The sequence below is a fragment of the Ostrea edulis genome, chromosome 6, assembly GCF_947568905.1.
Source record: "Ostrea edulis chromosome 6, xbOstEdul1.1, whole genome shotgun sequence".
In the NCBI taxonomy this organism is placed as follows: Eukaryota; Metazoa; Mollusca; class Bivalvia; order Ostreida; family Ostreidae; genus Ostrea; species Ostrea edulis.
The window spans coordinates 60,793,519-60,817,141 of NC_079169.1; the positions used below are offsets into that span (position 1 = coordinate 60,793,519).

At 36.9% G+C, this 23,623-nt stretch overlaps 1 protein-coding gene across 1 annotated transcript in view; it reads right to left on the reverse strand.

Annotated features, from left to right (window-relative positions):
* Window positions 1-252: 252 nt before the first annotated feature.
* Window positions 253-23,623, reverse strand: part of LOC125647288 (protocadherin Fat 4-like) — a 38,481-nt gene continuing 15,110 nt past the window's right edge. The window contains exons 3-18 of the mRNA XM_048873973.2: window positions 20,863-21,036; window positions 20,040-20,121; window positions 16,371-16,537; window positions 16,040-16,207; window positions 14,888-15,003; window positions 14,487-14,655; window positions 13,196-13,354; window positions 11,871-12,005; window positions 11,659-11,781; window positions 9,189-9,377; window positions 7,075-7,268; window positions 6,305-6,662; window positions 6,025-6,183; window positions 5,255-5,468; window positions 3,117-3,172; window positions 253-1,693 (exon numbers count right to left, since the gene is read on the reverse strand). Of these exons, the coding sequence (XP_048729930.2) occupies window positions 1,605-1,693; window positions 3,117-3,172; window positions 5,255-5,468; window positions 6,025-6,183; window positions 6,305-6,662; window positions 7,075-7,268; window positions 9,189-9,377; window positions 11,659-11,781; window positions 11,871-12,005; window positions 13,196-13,354; window positions 14,487-14,655; window positions 14,888-15,003; window positions 16,040-16,207; window positions 16,371-16,537; window positions 20,040-20,121; window positions 20,863-21,036 (2,552 nt within the window). The 3' untranslated portion in view covers window positions 253-1,604. The remainder of the gene's footprint in view (window positions 1,694-3,116; window positions 3,173-5,254; window positions 5,469-6,024; window positions 6,184-6,304; window positions 6,663-7,074; window positions 7,269-9,188; window positions 9,378-11,658; window positions 11,782-11,870; window positions 12,006-13,195; window positions 13,355-14,486; window positions 14,656-14,887; window positions 15,004-16,039; window positions 16,208-16,370; window positions 16,538-20,039; window positions 20,122-20,862; window positions 21,037-23,623) is intronic.

Genomic DNA, 23,623 nt, shown 5'->3' on the forward strand with positions numbered 1-23,623 from the left:
GCTATATGTCATTCAGAATTATCTGTATAAGGCCACACCAATTTGTAAAATAGTTCTTCGGATTTTCAAACAAAAAAAGTGAGGCGAGAGGGCGAAATTATTTTACAAATATTATTTTTAATTTTGGAGATAAAAATTATGAGGCGAGCGAATACAAGAAATATAAATATTTTTAATTGAATTAAGTGTGATTTTAAAAAGCGGGCGCCTAAAAATAAAGATCTAAAATCATCAGATATCATTTGTTTACCACATAAACTTAATATTTTTCAACTTTGTTGATATAGTTTACAATAAATAAGAAGTATTTCAGGTTTCAAAGACTTATTTTCTTTATACCTAATACATGTACTTTGCAACATTAACTGATAAGGTCTTTTTCAAGAATTTTATTTAAGTTTCATTTCTACAAACTTTCGATTCAGAGATATGCATATTGCTAGGGACACATCCAGTTTTGACATTCATTGCAAATGCAATATCCATTGCATCGCTTTCAGCATTTTCTTGAATTTTGATAGGACATCACCAAACCTTTTGTGAATTTGTCTTTAACTGTCGGTCCGGTTTAAAATAGTCATCGATTAGTACCCCTTGCTTGTTGTAAGAGGCGAATAAATGGGGCGGTCCTTCAGATAGGACTGCAAAAACTGAGATCCTTGTCACAGCAGGTGTGGCACGATAAAGATCCCTCAGTGCCATAAGCGCTGAGCATAGGCCTAAATTTTGCAGCCCGTCACAGGCAATGGTAACGTCTTTCATGTGAGTGAAATATTCTCAAGAGAGACTTCAGTCAATATATAGGCTAATCAAACAATCAATCATACGCTGTCAATGTTCTCTAAATAGTGGCATCGAATAGCGCTTCAAACGTTTCATCGGCTTCCAGTTCGATTCCAGCATAAGGAACAACTTCCAATCCAGTGTTATGAAGTATCGTACATATTAAGATAGACATCATGAATAACTTAACCGTATTACACTGTTAGGAAATTTCTCGAGAGCCCGCGCTTCTGTCATTTCTCAGCATATACATCAAGGTTATTTGTGCGCTTGTTGTAAAAACTAAAAAAAATATTTACGGATATTTTTGAACACGCGGCGGATATTATTTTTTGATAATATTATAATTTGGATTTGTTACAAATAGAAGCGGCGAATCCGACGAACTAGATTACAAATTGGCATGGCCTAAAGAAAATATGGACCACTTCCTAATCCCTCTCTCACGGACATCTACACTCTCCACAGTAAATTGCGGTTGAGGTTGGTGGTACTCTGCGTTAAATGCACGATTGTATTCTGCGTAGGAATGATTGTATCCAAATGACGTTTGGCCACGTTGGTTTTAGGATTATTATAATCATAAACACACAATTTTTCCTCGGCAAATTAAAATATTTCCCGTTATTTATAATTGTTTTGATTTAAAAAAAAAAATACTAATGTCAGTCTAAAGAAGAAAATTTAACAATCTGACGTACATGTCCTCACCAAACTTTGAATACTATTGTACATATATTGATTTACAATATTTAACATTCTTCCAAAAGTCTCGAAGTAATTGTCCGCTGTCTTCCCTTTCTCTATGTGCTTGACAAGGATTATAGTTCCACAATTCCAGTCCGCCAAGGCTTCCACCCGCTGTTTACAGAGTGCCTGTTGTAACGGGTTTCTGGTATATCACGAACCTCTGGAGAGAAATATCATTATGTATCACTTAACCACAAACATATTCCACCATACCTCCAAAGAAGAGGTATTGGACAATTCAGAACAAGAGGCCCACAGGATGTATTGGTCACCTGAATATTAGTTAAAATCATCATTAGCCCCAAGGGCTATGAAATCTAGAAAAAAATGTCCTGTTTTGTATATATCTAAGCTAAATTCTAATATTTAGCAACAGTATAAATCAACATATGTTCTTGAAACGTAAATGCCCCCCGTTGGTGGTACATTGTATATTGTTTAACATCCCGTTCGAGAATGCTCCCGGCAGTGCCTATACTGATGAAAACAAGAGGTACTGTGAGCAATGCTCACTAAGAATACACCCCCCTCCCCCGCTTACCCCAATCTCCCAAAGGGTGTTGTTAATAGGTATAAATTACCACTTTCGTGAGTGTAAAAAAGAAAAACAATGACAAAACCTTGGGTAGTCTCTTCTCTAGGGAGAAATGGATAAGAGAGGGAATTAAATGTGCGGTTTATTATGATCTTGGCTTTGAAGAGGGACCTTTGTTGAAGGATATGTAACACACCCTATTGGATGGTAGGCGAACAGGTTAATAAGATATAGGACACTTGGAAACCATATTGCTACTTTCATGTCCAGTGCACTTGACCTTTGACCCTACAATCGTTAAGGAACATCTTCGTCTCAAGGGTAGTCCATATGTATGATATGGTGACTGTAGGTGGAAAGGATAACGTTTTAGAGCCCAGAAACCACAGCGTCTACAGACGGACAACCCGATTCCAATATACCCCCCACAACTTTGTTGCGGGGGTATACATTTTTTTTTAATATTTTTTTTTTACATAACATTAACATTATATGAATAATTTGGAACCGTCCTAAAGTCAAATTCCTGGGGTTGTGAACTTCACAATGTTGGCACTTCCTTCCCTGCTTTTCTTAAATATGCATTTACTTTCTATACCGTATCGCATATACAATATCACTATAATAATTTTGCCGCCACCCTAGAACCGAAACACTTACCCCCTGGGATTATAAAAGTCAAAATTTTTGCTAAGGACTAGCTGCTCGTTCTAAATATCCATTTAGTATAAACAACCTTAAGAAAATATTTTAAATGTTTTACACATCAACATTATATTCCACGCTTGACCCCGTAGCGATCCGGGTTGTCGTAAGAGGCGACTAAATGGGGCCGTCTTTCGAACGAGACCCAAAAACCGAATCCCCGTGCAGGAAGTTCCTTATCGTGCCGCACCTCCTGTGACACGGAGTCTCTCATCCGAAGGACCGTCCCATTTAGTCGTCTCTTGCGACAAGCAAGGGGTACTGAGGACCTACTCGAACCCGGATCCTCACGGGAACATACATGTTTTATTAAACAATAAATAATTTCACTGTGTTTACTCACTTTGAGTACGGTAGGTAGACATTCTGTACGGTTTCTTTGGTTCTGACGGTTTCGTACTAAAATATAAGAGGAAATTAAAAATGTATAATGAAGTCTAACGTTAGGGATATATAGTATATATACTGTATGTTTTATTTAAGCATTCAATGCAGGGAAACAACTTTATTTGAATTTTTTTTCAACTCTTACTTTTCTTTCATTGTTTTATATATCTACATGAACCTCTTTACGTAATAGTAACAAGACAGCAATAATCAATCTAAAAGTAATACTAAAATAACAAGGAGGAATAGTTGTAGTAAACTAAAACGTATGTCCTTCTTCAAAATGTGATGGTATTTCTTTGTACATAAATGTGATATTATTAATAGATATTAAAACTCATTTAAAATATTAGCAAGTTAAGATAACGAACAGTTATTGGGGATATATTTTTTTCTTCCAAATAATAGATAGGTCATGTATGCAATTTTATTGGTAATCCTGTGGATGAAAATTGAATTGTGTCATGCTGTGAGGGCATATCTTTCCCATAGGTACATGTATGTCATCTTTGTCAGTCAATCAAATTCATTCCAAGTGGTTTTAATTTCTTTGAAAAATTCAAATTCCGTCCACTTCCAACATACGTTCGAAACCAGAGACACCGATTGGCAATGGTGTTTAATCGATTACATGCGATTATGATAGAAATTCAATATGTTCAACATTTTTGAAAAAGTCAAAATTCGTCGAATCTTTCAAATGGCCCCCCTTTGTGACGCAAATGATACCGTTTTCCTGATTTTCCAAAAAGTAGGCTCACTGGGGGCTGTCAGGGAAACTCAAATACACTCACAACCAAACATACAATAGCATGTATTTTAATTAGTTAACTGCCATGGCTGAATTATTGCCAAAACGGAGTAAAACCGCAATCAATCAATTCAAATGTTCACTTCACTTCCACGTTCAATATAATTTAATAGCTCAGTTTTCAAATTTTCATTTAAATCGAAAGTCAGTCGTGGATACAGGTAGCATAGTAATACATGTAGTAACTGCTACATGAGCGAAAAAGGAGAAAACAATATAAAAAATAAGCAAAAGCAATAAGTTTCTATACTTCGTTTGGAAGACTTAATTGGTGTCAGAATAAAGTACAATTATTCTAAGGTTTAAAAAAGCATGTATATTTATTAATAAACAGAATACTTGCAATGTTTTACATAAACCCGTCATATTGCCGTGTATGTGTTTCTAACTGACAGCATGTAGTCACCAGGCACGTGAAACGTTTTATCCCATGATAGCGCGAAATACTAGTACGAAGCAAAATAATTTTATGTACGAAGACTTTTTTAAAATGCAAATTTAACTGTTCTCGACAAAATAAACTTACAGTATTACTGTTATTATACATTTTTGTTGCTGATCGTTAACGGATTTATCGATTCCTCAAATTCGCGCCAAATTGAATATTTTTATGGTCGATTGAAAATATGGCCACTTTAAAAAATTGTCAGTCTTGGGTAGGGTAGTCTAATCTTTCATTTAATGACAAAGCACCTAGAGACTTTCCTAGAAATGTTTAAGGACGGATGAAAGGTGAAGATAAAGAACAGTGATCAATCTCATAACTCCTATAAGCAATACAAATTAGAGAGTTAGGCAATCACGGACCCCTGGATATACCAGAGGTGGGTTCAGGTGCCTAGGAGGAGTAAGTATCCCCTGTCGACCGGTCACACCCGCCGTGAGCCCTATATCTTGATCAGGTAAATAGAGTTATCCGTAGTCAAAATCAGTATGCCAAGAACGGCCTAATAATCGGTATGAAACACATCAGACAGCATTTGACCCAATGCTAGGTTGTATTGGCAAACTAGATTGTTATAACGACCATAGAATTTGTGAAATGCTAACTTTAAACGAGACTGAACGATGTAATCCCAGTACAACACCGGAAGGCATAAAAACACAGAAAATGAATTGATCAGACCGGTAGTTTGAAATTTACTAATGAAAAATAATATAGGATACCGATGTAAATTTAATCATCGTTTCTGATATTTTCAAATGCAAATTCCGAAGAGACACCCATCATTTCCGGATCCGCTTTAAAGGTATAATATTTATATCGTTTTATGTTGTCTTACCTCACCCTTTGACACCAGTTACCAATTCTTGTGAAGTCTCCAAACCGGAAAGACTGATAGATCATCAAGATGACAATCCCCACTAAAACAACGATAGCTGCGCATACCCAAGCAATGTTTCGGGGGTCATCGACAAATGTCATGTATCTGTCTGTGGTGGTGGTGGTGGCAGCAGTAGTAGACAGAGGGATTACTATAGTCACCGTAGCTGTGTCTGAAGTATTATAGTAGGTCTATCAAAACAATCTTAGTGGTGTATCTGTCCATAATGAGTAATATTATGTAGGCAGTTATATACAATGATGCGATTACTATTTACGTTATAATTACTTTGCTTTTGGGAGTATATAATATATTTTTTGCAAGGGGCCTCCGTGGCCGAGTGGTTAGAGCATCGCACTCATAATCACACCTCTGTCGGCGCGGTTTCGACTCCCGCTCGCGCCGGTAAGTGAGAAAGTTTACTTTCGGAAGGTCGGTGGTCTCTTCCCAGGTACATTGTATCTTGGTTCTCTCTTCCACCAATAAAAACTGGGCGCCACCAGATAGCTGGAAAATTGTTGAGTGTGGCGGAAAACATCAATCAATCAATCTTTAGGTCCTGATAGACAAGCCTGTTGAACGAATGTGCTTTCACTACGGTGGTACTACACTTACATTGAATGTTGGTTACTAGTATGAGTCGTAAAGAAAGAATTAAATATATCAAATTCAACTCGGTTTTTATTCTTTTAAAATAATCAAATTCCTCTTCCATTCTATCCACACACCTGATAATCCAGCCGAGTCTGTTACAGTGGCTGTAATACTCAGTGTCTGCCCATTGGAAAATGATGTTAGTCCAGCCTTGACAAAGAAGTCGCCATTTGACTGTGCGCCGAAGTACTCGTTTCCGAGACTAACTTGATCCAGTGTGTATGATATTGTGCCTAAAATATTATTAAGGCTTTTCCTTAACGAAACTTGTCAGGATATTAGTATTTTTTCCAAAATATTAGATTTAGTTTCTACTACTTTGATAAAAACATCCCTACTGTAACGAATTCTTACCAAAGGCTCCTATATCTGCATCTGAAGCAGCTATGGAACCCAGAACAGTCCCCACAGCTTCGTTTGACTGAGTGTAGAATGTGTAAGATGGCTGACTAAAAGCTGGCGTATTGTCGTTAACGTCATTAAGTGTTATTTTCAATGCAGACGTCGCCGTCAGTTCACCGTCTGTGACACTTACGTTACACGTAATCACTGACAAAGATCCACTTACGTCAAGATCGTAATCTGCTGCTAGAGTGACAGCAGCTGTATTTGAATTGATGTTGAACTCGGGGCAGTCAATACCATAGGTTTGTGTGGCTCCCGTATCTGGATCTGCGACGTCAAATGCAGGAGTTCCCACGCTACTTCCGGCCTAAAAGAAAACCACCATGCTAAATTGCCATGTGTTGAACTGACTGTGATAAAAGTTGAAATGAAAACTCAAATACTTGCTCACGTACACACAATCATAGTTACACCTATTCACAAATTAGAATGTCTAATATGCAAGGTGAAGATAACGAACAGTGATCAATCTCATAACTCCTATAAGCAATACAAAATATTTCATACAGATCCTTCTGATCCTGTAAGGTGATAAGATTACAATGCTTAATATTTCATACAGACCCTTCTGATCATGTAAAGTGGTAAGATTAAAATGCATAATATTTCATACAGACCCTTCTGATCATGTAAAGTGGTAAGATTAAAATGCATAATATTTCATACAGATCCTTCTGATCCTGTAAGGTGGTAAGATTACAATGCTTAATATTTCATACAGATCCTTCTGATCCTGTAAGATGGTACAACGTTTTCCCAAAAACGGGAGCCTCATTTATATCCAGCACTGTGATTGTCAGGGATGATGTCGCTGAGGCGAATCCGTCGGACACGTGAACATTAACGACTATGGATGGTGATGCCAGGACCTCGTAGTTAATGTTTGTTGTAGACGAAGTTGAAATCAAACCACCTACAATAATTGTATAAAATCAGCTGTTATTTAATTTTCAAACAGCGGTTACGCCGCAAAATACACCCTCCTATATATTTAGTTTTACAGTAGTAATCAAAGAGAGGATTAGTATCCAAATATACAATTCTTTCATTTTACTGAAATTACTCTAATAGTGTTCTATCAACACATTCACTAATACTGGAGAGTATTGATCAACTTTTTATAGTTCTATGATGGCTTTGTTAAATATCAAATTATTTGTATCTTGTTTAACGACCCTCTCGAGAATTTTCAACTCATATGGAAACGTTACCGGTGAAGGGCTTCAAATTTAGGCCTATGCTTGGCGCTTACGGCCATTGAGCAGTGGGGGTTCTCTAGTGTATCACACCAATACAATTCCCTGTGTACTACACCATACCACACTTCAACCTGAACGTGTACCAAGTCTTATCCGACACTAATGTTTTTTTCAAAACTAATTTTGGGAAATTTTCTTGAAAAGGCAGATTGATGTAAACAGCACCTTGTTTTTATTCTAGTTCATTCAATGCTATGCATAATTCTGTATTCCGTACTGGTCCAATTTTCATGATTAAAGTATGTTGATACTAATTATTATCACACATTCATAGTTTAAAGTCGATTTGTTCAGTTTTTTGTCCAAAGAAGTTGCATTCACGAGAATAAATGTTTATAATGTATATATACTAGTATTACATCACTGTATCGATTGATTGAGTATTGTTTAACGTCCCTCTCGAGAATATTTCACTCATATGGAGACGTCACCACTGCCGGTGAAGGGCTGCAAACTTTAGGCCTATGCTCGGCGCTTATGGCTATTGAGCAGGGATGGATCTTTATTGTGGCACACCTGCTGTGATACGGGGCCTTGGTTTTTGCGGTCTCATCCGAAGGACCGTCCCATTTAGTCGCCTCTTACGACAAGCAAGGGGGTACTGAGGATGTATTCTAACCCGGATCCCCAAGGGTCGTCACTGTATCGAATAGACACCGAGAATAAATACCCCCTCTAAAAATAGATATTTATAAATGGTGATTGCTCCTTCACCATACTCTCGGCAGTTAAATCGAGGTCCCTTTTTGCAGCACCTGGTTTTAGCATGAACTTCCATTGCTGATCGTCAAGCAACTAAATCGTAGATAATGTATACAATCAAGAGTGACATTTAAAAATAATAAAACTGAAAAAATCACATTAACACCGTTAACTTTTTTGTGTTTTATATACACAATTTTATTTTTGTTTCGGCAACCCCCACACCCCTTTCATAGCCCCATGGGGATCCAGGTTAGAAAAGGTAATCAGTACTCCTTGCTTGCCGGAAGAGGCGACTAAATGGGGCGGTCTTTTGGATGATACCGTAAAAACCGAGGCAATGTGTAACAGCAGGTGTGGCTTGATATAGATACCTTCTTGCTCAAAGGCCGTAAGCGCCAAGCATAGGCCTAAATTTTGCAGCTTTTCACCGGCAACGGTGACGTCTCCATAAGAGTGAAATATTTTCTAGAGGGACGCTAAACAACATACAAACAACCAACCCCAGTTTATACACGCATGGTTGTACATAATTATATTGTTTTGACCACCAAGATCAATATCTCCTTAACAATAAATATTAAAACTCTCACATGTCTACGAATATAGGTGAAGAAAATTTGTGTTCCTATAGTTACAGACAGAAAGACCCGTGGTGTTGTTGGCTTTGTTGAATCAATGGACGGTTTTCTGATAACACATGATTACTTATGTATAGTAGTGATTTTACTTCCCTGTACATGTGCAGAATTATTTCCACCCTTCATTTTTCTTTGCAATGAACAATAGCTCTAAACTACATGTAACATATGGTATTTGGCGACCATCGTCATATTGTAGTATTTTCCAAAAATAGTAATGCTGAGCCATACTTGTAGTGTCCATTGTAAATATGGTTCCCCCGGAAGAAGGTGTGTACGTTGCGGTAACTACATGCGTATCCGTCGTGTCAAGGTCACTGAAGGACAGCTGGAACACTGATACTCCTAGAGCGGAGTTTTCCGGAACTGACACTGCAGATGCCAGTGGAAGATTTGTGATAGTCGGCGCTGTGTTAATGTCTGGAATTATTAATCAAAAGAATATGAATTTTGTTCCCATTCTTTTATGTACATGTATACTTTCTTGAAAGACAATGTAAAATTTCAAAGCCATGGATCATAACATAATACAAATGCACCATTGAAAATCCATATTTCAAAGGTTAGAATCCACACTTTGTTACATTTATTTGCAAAATCTCACAAAGGCAACAAAGAGAAGTCCCAAATTATCAAAAATAAATCGTTAGAGAGCCACAAGTCTTAAAGGGTGAAATTTGATTTTTACTCCAATGTTAGGAATCACAGATATTGAACCGTATATTAGTTTTCATTTAAGTACCTAGTGTTTCAATCATTCAAATTTAGATATACATTTATCTATCATTGCGCAATATTCAGTCGTAGACACGTACATGTATGTACCAGCTTGTGAGAAAGAGCTCTAGTTGAACACTAAAATTGGAATTTTTGCTTTTTGTTTTAAAGGTTTTGTACAATAATTCCTGTACAAATCTGTTTTTTCTGAATTTAATCACAATGACAGCTTTATAACCGTTTCCGATATTTGAGATTTAAAATGGTTATTTTCCACACAGTTGTTATTCTGGCAATCAACACTTGTAATCAGGAAGACTTAGTCCTTGTCTATAGCATTCTAGTTTTACAGATCCCAGGAAGGCTGTAATAATAATAATCATATAGACCCATCTAATCCCAGGAAGGCTGTAATAATAATCATATAGACCCGTCCAATCCCAAGAAGGCTGTAATAATAATCATATAGACCCATCCAATCCCAGGAACAATGTAATAATAATCATATAAACCCGTCCAATCCCAGAAAGGCTGTAATAATAATCATATAGACCCGTCCAATCCCAGAAAGGCTGTAATAATAATCATATAGACCCGTCTAATCCCAGGAAGGCTGTAATACAGTGTAATAATCATATAGACCCCTCCAATCCCAAGAAATGTTTACGTTGAACCTACAATTTCCCTGTTAGAATTCATATGTACACCCTTTACAAGGCGCCCGGTATTAGAAGCGAAAGTCACTAGTCTTTCGTTTATGATCTTCAGCGGAGGCCCCTTGTCACGGTAGTTGTTGTTGGCAGGTTATGAACAGACATTATTTGTCGAAATGCGCATCTGGTGCATCAAAATTGGTACCGTATAAGTTTTACATTATGACCCCTGGGTCGAGGCCTCTGCTGGTGGACTGTTAGTCCCCGAGGGTCTCTACAGCCCAGTAGCTAAGTACTTCGTTACTAGCTTGAAAATACGGATGTATATTTAATTGCTGTTATAAAATTTAGAAATTCATTTCAAAATTAAGGATTATCTCCCTCATGCATAGCTCTTATCCTTGGACGAATTTGGCTCCACTTGTTTGGCACGCTGTTTTTGGCTATATTTAGATCTAAAACTTCATAGTTATTTCGGATTTCAAACATTTCGGTTGAGCATCACTGAAGAGACATTATTTGTCGAAATGCGCATCTGGTGCATCAAAATTGGTACCGTATAAGTTTTACATTACTGATAATAACTGCTAAGGCCGCCAGGTAAATCTGTGGCACTTCACCTAAAGCTAGTGTCTTCTTTATATGAAGAGGAAAAATCCAAATGAGATGTAAAACAAGTATGAAAATGAACATAAATCTTCAGTATCATTGTGTACAACACTGTACGATTTAATAAATCCTAGCTTGAAAACTGTGAGAAGTTAGATGGATAAAATTCTCTCCATAACACTACAAAACTGCGCGTGTCAATGTAAAACTTATACGGTATCAATTTTGATGCACCAGATGCGCATTTCGACAAATAATGTCTCTTCAGTGATGCTCAATCGATATGTTTGAAATCCGAAATAACAATAAACTTGTAAGAGCTATTTTAGGGAATAAGAGCTATGCATGAGGGATATAATCCTCAATATCAGCAATCCGTACAATGTGAATCGTCCCCACAACGTCAGGGGTCCAAGTGATGGACATATCGTGCAAACTTTATATACAATCTAATTTCACATATTTGAACCACAGAAAAGTCAGCTTGGGTCTATAGTTGTCCACGAAGAAGGTAAAGAGCAAGTTCAAATTCAGTCGTAAAGGTGAAACAGTAGAACATTCGTATGGATAGACTGACAAATATGACTGCCTCTACCTCGAAAGGGCATATGCAAATAATATCATCCCATGAAAAACAGTAAAAAGGCCAATGAATGATGGCCTAATTAATTAGTACATTATATAAGTGATTCAACGAGACTATTTTAATGAGTAAAACGTACCTGTCACAACAATTGTCAGAGTTTTGGGACCCACCAGGGTTTTTCCATCATAGACATAGATATACAGATCGTAGCCGGCTTGTGTGTACCCCTGGAGATTATCTGTTGATCTTACCTCTCCGGCTGCAAGACATATCGCGATAACTTATTACAGGTACATAACAACATGATTTAGAAATAACAGTGTTGGCCAAAGGAACTCAAACACATACAATGATATATGGCAAAGGGGCAGGTGACTGAGGAGCAGGTCATATTGTAATACAGCTGGTCTCCTTCAGCATCCGAAGACGTCACCGTGTAAATGCTGGTACCCGTAGTATATGATGCTGTCACATTCACAGACGCTACGGGAAAGATTAAAAGGAGTTATTTATTTCATTACAAGTGCATATTTACGAAGTTGTGCAAGTAAGAGAGGGGTGTCTTGGTTTACGACTGAAACAACGATATGCACCCTTTAAATACGATACAATAATATGGCGTTTTGGTTATTTTAGATATAATACGTCATGATAAAAACTTGCACGTACAAGGCTGCAATACATGACGTACTACTTATAATACCATGTTGTTTTGAAATATTATGATTGAATGTGCTGTTTTACGACCCTCCGATGTTTTGACTCCCTCGGTGATCTACTTCAACACTCTCAGTAATAATTGGAAACTTACTAAGGCCTCAACACCACAAGTTTGGTGGGGGTTTTTGTTTTGATTTTTTTTAATTATTTGTAATACAAAATATAATAGTAACCTATAATATTGAATGTGCAATTGCACGTCTTATAAACTTAGCATAAATTGAAATTATATGGATAATGTACGACGCGTACTTGTAATTAATAGTGATTTAATTTCTAATTGCACGGGACCCTTTCTTGTTGGCTACCAGTTATTACATACGGTGTTAAAGTCTCGCTAGGAAGAAGTCAAATTAGTGATTCGTAATTTCAGTGAATATATTATAGATTCAAATTAATAAATGCAACAATGATTTAGTATTGGTAGTCAAAATTTTCATTTGTTATTGCAGAGGAATGGTATGAAAATATATGATTACTATTTTGTAATATCATTTCATTGATTTAATACAAATTGTAAGCAAGGCCATCCTCCTTCCACTGAAGTATTTTTGAAACGCAAAATCGAATCTTGGTGTCATGCAAATATCTATTCTGAGGGGATAACAAACAGAACAGCCCATGGGTCTCAACCCGCATATGAACCCCGCCCTAGCACCATTTAATATGGTTGAAACAATCTTGAACTCTGAATTGAGTTTCCCTTCACCATTGCTTTTCCTGTATGAAATTGTACAATCACAATTCATTCCAAAATATCAAAGTCCCCCCTCCCCCAAAGAACCTCAAGGAATTCACGTTTGTATCGAAGTTGATGGATAATCAAAGTTCTGATATAGTTTAATTTAATAGAAAACTATAATATACTAGATTAAAAGAACATTCTTTGTTAAGAAAAACGATTAGCCCTCCTGTTGTAACTTACGATTGGAGAAAATTTTTACTGGGAATACCTTGTAAGTTGGTAAATACAGGTGCGTTGTTCCGGGTGATATACACATTGAATGTCCCTGTTACGGTGTCTTTCGAGTCCGTGCAAGCAATTGTTAAGACGTATGCATTCACAGTATCGTATGACAAAGAAGGGAAAGCTTGCAAGTATATACCATACACTGAAGAGAACAAAATGGTTTATGATATATATCCAGTTATGAAATACTTAAAATGCTACACTGTAAAAGTGTTTATTTACACGTGGGGTAAATTTACACCAATTACGCGGTAACGTAAAAAGCGCGTAGATGTTCCCATTGCGAATAGTTATAAAATATTATATTCAGTTACCGCGTATTTCCCCCCACATGTAATGTTGGACGTGAAAAACGCGTATTTAACCCCCAGCGTAAATAATCATTTTAACAGTAATGAATTTCCATTCGATATTACAAAAATATATCAGATCATCATGTAGACATATCGTATTCGTTGTCAAATGGATGATACAATTTGGGTGTGAAAGCATTTTACGGTTAACATTTTTATACCCCATCATATGGTATGGCGTCGTCCGTATGTATGTCTGTCCGTACCGTGTAGACAGAATTCAAAATTAACCGAAAGCTCCAAGATCTTACAACTTGGTACATTTAATCACCATGATGAAAGCAAAATGCCTATTGTTTTTCAAGGTCAGAGGTCACTGTTGTAGTATCAGTTGATAAGAAAACCTTGTAGGCAGAATGTAGACCGAGCTATTGGGACTAGAACCGTCAAACGTGGTACACGTACTCCTCATGTCAAATGGAGCACGCCTTTTTTTCTTCAAAGGTCGAGGTCTAGTATCACTTAAAGTACGAAAATCTGGTAAGCAGGATACAGACCGAAACGTTGGTAATAAGACCTCCGTTTACCTGATCAGGATATGGGGCTCACGGCGGGTGTGACCGGTCAACAGGGGATGCTTACTCCTCCTAGGCACCTGATCCCACCTCTGGTGTGTCCAGGGGTCTGTGTTTCCCCAACTATCTATTTTGTATTGCTTGTAGGAGTTATGAGATTGATCACTGTTCGTTATAATATTATGATATCAATTCAAAGTGCATAATGTGCGGTAAGCTTGCTTAACGTCCTTTTTAAGAAATGGGCAAAATCATCTGACAAGTCGATATAATTAAAATGTAACGAATAAGTCGACATAATTATCTGACAAGCGATGGCAGAAATATGCCAGCATAAACTGCAGAGCGTTAAATATCCATGTATAGATATATCTTTAAACAAATTGATTTCGTTTCCTTTACTTACATGAATTCTTTGTAAAAAAGATAGAGGTCGCCGGGCTGACGGATTGAATACTGCACGTGACTGTGTCGTACTGTGACGAATCTGTGGCATTGATGACGTATAGCTCTAGCTCCGCCGTCTGATCTTCCTTGACGTTAACGTTATATGGTAGGTTATGTATCACTGGCGGCTGTAGGAAATAATTTAAATACAATTATAGAAATCTCTATTGCACACGAGGCAGTGTACGATTCCGTTTATATACAACCAAGGTACGTTTATTGCCCCCTGTTAACATGTTACCACGTATAATAGATGGAAATAGAAAGCATTAATGACAACAGTGATGATTTGCTTTGTACAATCTCATTAAAATTTAATTGTATTTCGTCCGCTCCTAAATCTCCCAGTTATATACTTACTATGTTAGTAACAACAACAGTTAAGGTCCCTGTATCAGTATTTCCACAGCCGTCAGTCACTTGGAAGTTAAGCGGTGTCGTTCCAGCAGGAAGCTGTGCAGTACTTGTGACTTTTACTTGAAAACAATTCATAAAGTAATCACCAGTTTTGTGTAGGAAGCAGTCGTTGATAAGGGATGTATCAAACTATAATACTAAATCAAGTGAATGATTATGTTAAGGCAACAATCATCTGAAACAAAGAGTTAAAATGTACTATAATAGTTGATGTAACTGACATTGAGTTTGATCATGATTTGTTTATCATAACCTCCCCTTGGTACCATGCCTTCTATTAATTTTTCTCTATACTCCATAAAAACTGTAAAATCAATACAAACGTACAGGTACAAGATATGCATTTCTGTTTAAGGTGGATAAAAATGCAGGTAATGATAGACGCAGTGGTGGATCCAAAATATCACAAACGAAGATAACGTTGAGAGCTTAAGTTTATATAACTTTGTTATATTGAACAAAAAAGAACTTTATTCAACGTTTTGTATAATCATTAACTAAAGCATCTGGATTGTATTTATTGTGACTTTGTTGTGTTATATCCTGATCAAGAATTTTTCACTCATAGATGCTTCACTAACTGTAGGTGAAGTACGACAAACTTTGATCACTATGTATGGTGGTCAAGATCATAGCAGTTTGGTTCGTTATCGCGTCAACGCCTACCACGACACGGGATCTCCATTTCTAACTATCAAAAAGACCTGTGAGTTTCGCTTTCAATGCAGGAAGTAACAATCACCACCTATAATAAACGTCATAGGTTTGAAGTGAAGCAGGAGTTGAGAATCGAACCTGGTTGCGAAACGATTGCTTTTACCACCAGACTTCTTTTTGAATTGTTAAACCTCCAGTCCTTTGGAAGACGTTCAAGGGGAATTACTTCACGCAATTTCACTTTGCAATAATGAAATAACGAAATAGATGTAGTTTTGTTTAAAAGTCATATGAATCCGTTCTAAAGACACCTGTACAACAAAGCCTGAATGGTTATCTGTACATCGAAGCCTGAATAAAAATCAGAAAATTAAGAAAACAAACGAAATATCTCTCTTGACTTCTACGAAAAGACAAAGATGCTAAGGAATGACTTACAAGTGCTTGAATCAAATGTAAATTGGGAAGAGGTTGTCGTCATAGCTGTAGTAAGTGGATCTAAGGAATCTGCATCAGAAACTGCCAGCGTAAATATGAGCGTCCCAATGACCGTGTCATCCGTAAACGTGGCGGTCGCAGCAAGATTTGTTATGGATGGGTTGTTACCTGTGCAAAATATACATCTTTTGAAAATGAAAATCCATTAAACAATGTGATGCCGGATGGACACGTTGTATTTAGTGCACCGTGAAAATAAATTACACTATTCTGAAAAAACGCTTGTACACTGTACCTACACACATGTGTGTATACACATTACAGAACATACCATTGGTAACGTCAGCGCGTATAGCGTACTTTCTCTTCGTGGACTGCGTCACCGTGCTCCAGTCGAATGCCCCGCCCACTGGTGTTGTGCCTGCCGCTGTCGTTTGGCGGTATTGATTATTTGAACCCTCATTTTTATAAGATACTATTGGTAATACTGGTTGATATCTAAATTAATTCATAAATACAGGTGACTTTTGATGGCTCGAACTTCAATATCTCCCAAACATACATTATTGTATATAGGTCACTTGTCAATAATTCCCCCTCTACATGAAATATGAATAAACATCACTCTACTTTGTCTTAGTACCTCATTTGTACGCGGACCTTCGTGGCCGAGTGGTTCAAAATCACACGGTCTCTCACCTCTGTCGGCGCGGGTTCGAATCCCGCTCGCGCCGGAAAGTGAGAAAATTTCCCAGTTTACTTTCGGAAGGTCGGTAGAGACCAAGTACATGGTATCCGAGTTCTCTCTTCCACCAATAAAAACTGGGCGCCACCAGATAACTGAAAATTGTTGAGTGTGGCGGAAAACATCAATCAACCATTTGTACGCAAGCTGGCTGAATTAGCAACCCGCGCGGACCTTTGTTAAGAAAATATGGTACTTGAACCCAGCCATAGGGAGAGGGTTGCATCGATTTAACAAAAACAGATACTTTGATATCGGAAACAAAGTTCAAACACCAAAAGAAGGCTATCTCGTATATAGTATGTATAAATACAGACTATTAGGACAAGATCATTTGGAAAGTTTACAATATAGAGTGTGCATATGAAAACGCGAAGATCATTTCCTAAATCCCATAAAGAATACAAAATAAAGTGTAAGGCAAACATAGATCCCCGGAGACACCAGAAGTGGGATCAGTATTCGACCTTCAGTATGAGTAAATACCTTTTATTTTCATAATTTTATTTTGCCTGTAACACGCAATTTGATTGGTTCATTTGACATCAACATTCTCTATATCGTATAAACAAAGTTTGCGGTATAGTCCCGCTATATGACTTTCTACAAATGACTTCACAATACATTTGGTTGTTAGGTTTTCATTTTGTTGCTACGGCAATATATGGGTCTGCGTCATATCAAATTTATATTTTCATTAGAATTATTCAAGAATTAAGTCAAACGCGGTTTGCTGGATTATAATTATAAGGAAATAAATTTTCATTCATTTTAAACGATATAAAGTAAGAGGGTACAGTTTATTTTCTATTAACTGCAAAGCGTTAAAATGCGTGAACTACCCCAACTTACTTTATGTACTATAAAACCAGTAAACGTTACTTTCATTCCTTCAATATGAGATAGATAATGATTAAAGAAAACCAAATAGATGTTGTGGTCACGAGGTCAAGGTCACAAGTTTAATACACATTATCTTGAAACATTTGATCATACAACTTTCATATTTTATTTTTAGTCGAAAAAGAAGCATATAGATTATGGGTGTGTCCATCTGCCTGTTTGTCCATCAGTATCGATGTACACATTTGGTGAATTTCATAAAATGTGATGGATGTGATTTTCTGACCAGCTTTAATTACATTTTTGCAGTTCTGCCCTTTCAATGGAAGTTGAGGGCATGGTTATCGATGCGGTCCAAAGCTTCAGATTATTAACAAATAGGGTATAGTAAAGCTGGTACCAAAATCTGTATCATGCTTATGTTTAACAGGTATCATGTATCTCAGAAATATAACCAGATTTAGTTTTTCCGATTATATGGAGGCACTTCTAAAATGTACAGTTCATCATTTGGTCCTCAGTACCCCTTGCCCGTCGAAAGAGGCGACTAATAGGGCGGTCCTTCAGATGAGACCGCAAAAATCGAGGTCCCGTATCTCAGCAGGTGTGGCACGATACTGATCCCTCCCTGCTCAAAGTCGTAAGCGCTGAACATACACTGTAGGTCTAAATTTTGCAGCACTTCACCGGCATTGGTGGCGTCTCCATATGAGTGAAAGATTCTCGAGAGGGGAGTTAAACAATATAAAATCAATCAAATTGAATCTACGGATGGGGGGTGTCAGTCGTATTTGATGTTTACCTATGTCCAGTTATGATACAATTACATGTAATACCAAGAATTTCAGGAGTAATCTCTAAAAATAAATGAAAGGTGAAGATAACGAACAGTGATCAATCTCACAACCAATACAAAATAGAGAGTTGTGCAAACACGGACCTTTGGATATACTAGAGGTGGAATCAGGTGCCTAGGAGGACCAAGAATCCTCTGTCGACCGGTCACACCCACAGTTAGCTCTATATCTTGATCAGGTAAACGGAGTAATCAGTAGTCAAAATCAGTGTGCCAAAGAACGGTCTAACAATCGGTATGAAACATGTCAGACAACATTTAAAGGGACTGTTTCACGATTTCCCCCTAAATTTTCTTTTTCACTTTAAATGATCAAAATCTACAATCCAATATGTTTAGAAGGTTTCACAAAAATATTAAGGTTACTTACCATGACAGAAGCTCATAATAGACAGTTTATTATTTGTTTTGAAAACAAAGATTGAGGTGTGCTATTGTTTACGAAGATTTGAAAATCAATGTATATTGATCCATGTTTATTATATATATCACATTTGTAGTACACTTTAGGTAAAATGTGTCATTTAAAAGTTAAAATTTGTGATTGTACAAATCACTGGTTTGTTTGTTTACATAAAAAGACTCGAGTCTTTGTTTATATAACACGGAATTAAAGCTAAACTATTGGTCTTATCCTTGCATTCAGACGGTACAAATTTTGGTTGTCATCATTAAATAAGTTATAATTTTGATTTTTAACATCAGAAATGAATATGCTTTCGAAAAAGGCGAACCAGTCCCTTAACCCAATGGTACATGTAGGTTGTATTGGCAAACTATATCGTTACATGCATAACAACCGAAGAATTTACTAATGCTGACTTTAAATGAGACTGTTAAAACCTCTGCACTATCGACTTGTTTGTCAGTAGCCAGCCTCGATTTAAAACTGAACATACGCAGAACAAGCTCTTCCATATCGAATAAGTTGAGATACATACACACCATATGCAGGTGATAATGGAACATTGCTACATATATATGGAAAGTTGAAAACGGAGAAGCTGAAATCATCCTGTTTGTCATCAAGTTGAGTTGTTAGTTTGCCGTTAATATCTATTTCCAATAAAATATCTAAGTATGAAGCAGAAGTGGACGATTCTGTGGTGCTTTTTATTTCGAGTTCACAGGGATAAATCGAATCGACATGTGAATGAAAATTATCATTGTTAATAGATAAAACGTCATCGATATTATCTAAATGTCGAATTCAAGACTACGGATAACTCCGTTTACCTGATCAGGATATAGGGCTCACGGCAGATGTGACCGGTCGACAGGGGATGCTTACTCCTCCTAGGCACCTGACCCCACGTCTGGTATATCCAATGGTCCATGTTTGCCTATAAACTTTCTATTTTGTATTGCTTATGGGGGTTGTGAGATTGATCGACAGGGGATGTTTACTCTTCCTGGGCACCTGATGCCATCTCTGATAAAGTATATCCGGGGGGTCCGTGTTCGCTCAACTCTCTAATTTGCATTGCTTACAAAAGTTGTGAGATTGATTGCTTTTCCTTATCTGACACCTTTCATGTGTTGGCAGTGTTACTCACATTCCAATGATATCTCCATTCTGAACATTAATTCTTTCGGCTGTTGTAATGGAAATTCTTATTTCAGCGTTTTCGTTTCCAGCTACAAGAAAATTGAAAGATATCTAGCTGGATCTTTTCATTTTTTTTTTTAAATTTATTTATTTTGGCACTCTTTGCATCTGAGGCAGAAACATGTAATGATCGTAGCACTGCCCTTTGCCTTTTTATCTGTACACTAGGTGAACCCCGCGGAAAATCACAGTTGGACGAAGGACTTTTTAAATGCGTGTTTGAATTGTTGTGCACATGAATTGAATGAACGATATCATTAATTCAAATGAATTTAAGAACACATTTTGAATAGTTGCGTGCATTAGTTCATTTTGTCTTTGGTAAAATACTGAGTATTCGGCATGACGGATTACAAATTCATTTGTAAATTCATTATCTAATTTTCAATACAGAAAGAGATCGTTTATGTTACACAAGGAACATTGAATTTGGAGCTCCAAGTCACCTCCTAATATTAAATCAAGTTTTATTTATTGTATATAATATCAAAAGATATAGCATAAGTAATGCACGCAATTATTGTTTTAAAAATTTAAATTCATTTGAATTAAATATATTGTTCATTCAATTCATGTCCACAACATGTCAAACACGCATTAAAAAGTCCTTCCTCTAAGCAATATTATTCAATTGTGATTTCCCAGGGTTTCAGCTAGCCTGTTATAAATAGACCTGTACATATACATATGTATGTATTGAAATATTTTAAACACTTTAATCAAATTTTGAAAGGCAATAATGGTGTATATAATAGGTGATTTGGTCTTACAAGTAACAGTGTATTGGTTCTCTCCCACCAATGTGTACGTTGAGCCCGACGGACGCCACACTTGAAAATGAACCGTCCCTACGTTCGACTTTGCATAGAATTCCCATTCTTTCACAAATCCACAACAATCAAACTTCATTTTATCATCACTGCGGTCGAAGTAGATACTCAAACCTGTTGGGATATACAGTAATAATACATCTACGTCCCTAGTCCGTTATAATCAACAAGAGGCCCACGGGCCTTATTGATCACCTGAGTATTAATTAAAAGTATCACTAGGCTAGTCCCAAGAGCTACGAAATCTTGAAAAAATCCCTGTTTTGAATATCTAAGCTAAATTCTAATACTCAGCTAAAGTATATGACAAGATGTGTTCGTAAAGGAAAAGGCAACCCTAACCACATTGTTGCTTTTATGAATAAAGCATTACTTACTGATATCGTAAATTTATGACACTGTCAGTCTTTAACAACAACCATCCGTGCTTAACGATTAAATCTATTTATCTATCATATATTTTAAATTACCCGCCGCTAAGAGAGCGGCCATTGAAGTTTAATCTATGAAGTCACACCGTCGGTTCCGGATTATTTCATAAGCAGCTTTGTAAACATGACAAGTCACAAACAGTTAAGTTTGGAGCCGTATATTGTATGATTGATTGGTTAATAGAGGTTTTAGCAATATTCAGCCATTTTACGGCGGTTAACTAATTGAATTATGTTTGGTTGTGACTGTTCGAGTTTCCCTGACGGCCCCAGTGAGCCTACTCTTTTTCGAACATCAGGGAAACGATCTTTAGCGTGCCAAGGGGGTTGTGATCCTTGACACAGGGCATCCTTTAACGTCCCATCCGAGGGACATAATAGTTAAATATAAATAAATAGGTTGAAAAAAATCGTGTATATAAACATTTGTATTATAAAAGTTTTCAAATTTTTCTGTACAAGTCGCATTCTTGTAAATATTGTATAATATAATGATTGTCGATATTTTTAAAAAGTTCTTTCATTGATTGCACACTATCAAAAGGTCATACGAAACTATTTCTAACAATGGTATTTTACTTTATATACATAAAGATTGGTATGAATGAAACTCAAATTGCGGAAAATAAAAAATATATATATTGTCTTTGCATTGATCAGAAATAAAGCTGTAAACTTGCACATAGAATGAATTTGTTATCCGCTTATCGTTCTTGATTCTGTGTTAGTGACGTCACAACGACCCATCGATGTTAACAACGTATTGAAAATAGTGTAACTGTACACCGTTTTGTTTCACGAAAACTCTCTCTGATTTAATGGATATGGACGAATTTCTGTTTTCTGACGACCTATCCGATTTTGTGGTTCAATCATATCAGTTTAAACCAGTCAGGAATGATGCACGGCAAGCGAATAACGTTCTTCTACAGAGGATGATCTTGAGGTTGAAGAAGTCAACACAGGCACTTGAAGTAAAGACCGCCAACACCAACACCCCCCTCCTGCTGATTTTTTGTGCGGGATAATTTTTCCGAAATGTTTGGATTCTTTGTCTATCCCATGCCAATTTCGATTTATGTAATCGTTTCACGCTTTTTGTAAGCTTTAGAGATTGGACTTCAACCAGTGACTAACAAATTGATCAAAAATGTAACATTATACAAATATTGCTGTTTTCGAGGCCAATACAGTGATTAAACCACCTGAGTAGTACAATATTCACCGAGCCCAAAGGACGAGGTGAATACTGTACTTCGAAGATGACTAAATCATCGTATTGACTGAACCCAGCAACATTCATTTTATTATATGATTTAATGATTAAATTCTACAAACTCATTGAGTTACCCATGCCATCTTACTTGTTGACATACCGGCCCGTCGGACTATCGCAATACTGGGCGGTCACCCTTTCTTTCTTTCATTTCTTTCTTTATTTCCTCCAGATGGAGATTCTTACAAGTACAATAGTAGTGCATTAATCAAGACATGTGCACAATAATATATTAGGAATACAAGTAATTACAAATGGAAGAGAGGAAGAATACAAAAATACCCACACAACAGGTTACAAGCATACAATATTTAGTTGCAGTGTAACTCGAAATTTGCTATAATACATTGCTGCTGCATCTCTTATAAAACGAAAGTTCAGAAGATGTAGTTCTGGAATGTCAAAATCATGCAAGTTTGGGATCATGCTTCTTGCGTCGAGGATAAATAAATACAAGTCATATTGGGACAGCCCACATAGGTCGGCAGCCAGAGAAATATCCAATCTTCAATTAGAGTTTCCCACCAGGCGTCGTGATATAGGGTTGTTTCAGAACAGGTACATGTAGTTGATACGTGCTCAAACACATTCGTGAAAGGTCTCGCTCACAGTAAGCAAATTTCGAGTGGTGTATCCAGAAGAGTCCATAATTTTACAATAAACTTGCATAGAAGAATCTCGTTATTATTGTGCGGAATATTCCATAACAGAGTTGGTGATTTTCCATCGCAAAGAATGATAAATCGGGCAAAGTCAGAATCAGCACGCATGCGTTGCCGTCTAGAATCGGAATGGTAAGTGATGACAGAGGATTCAACAGATCTTTTCCACTCTGATTTTGAGAAGAAGGCACCACTTTCAAGATATCGAGTTAAAGCGGGGTACAAATTATATTTGGTCAATAGAAGCATGATGTCCTGAATAAATCCGCGATGTTTGGCACAGGGGTTCATCATATACGAGAAAGTGAGGAATATGCGTTTTGTGAGATAGT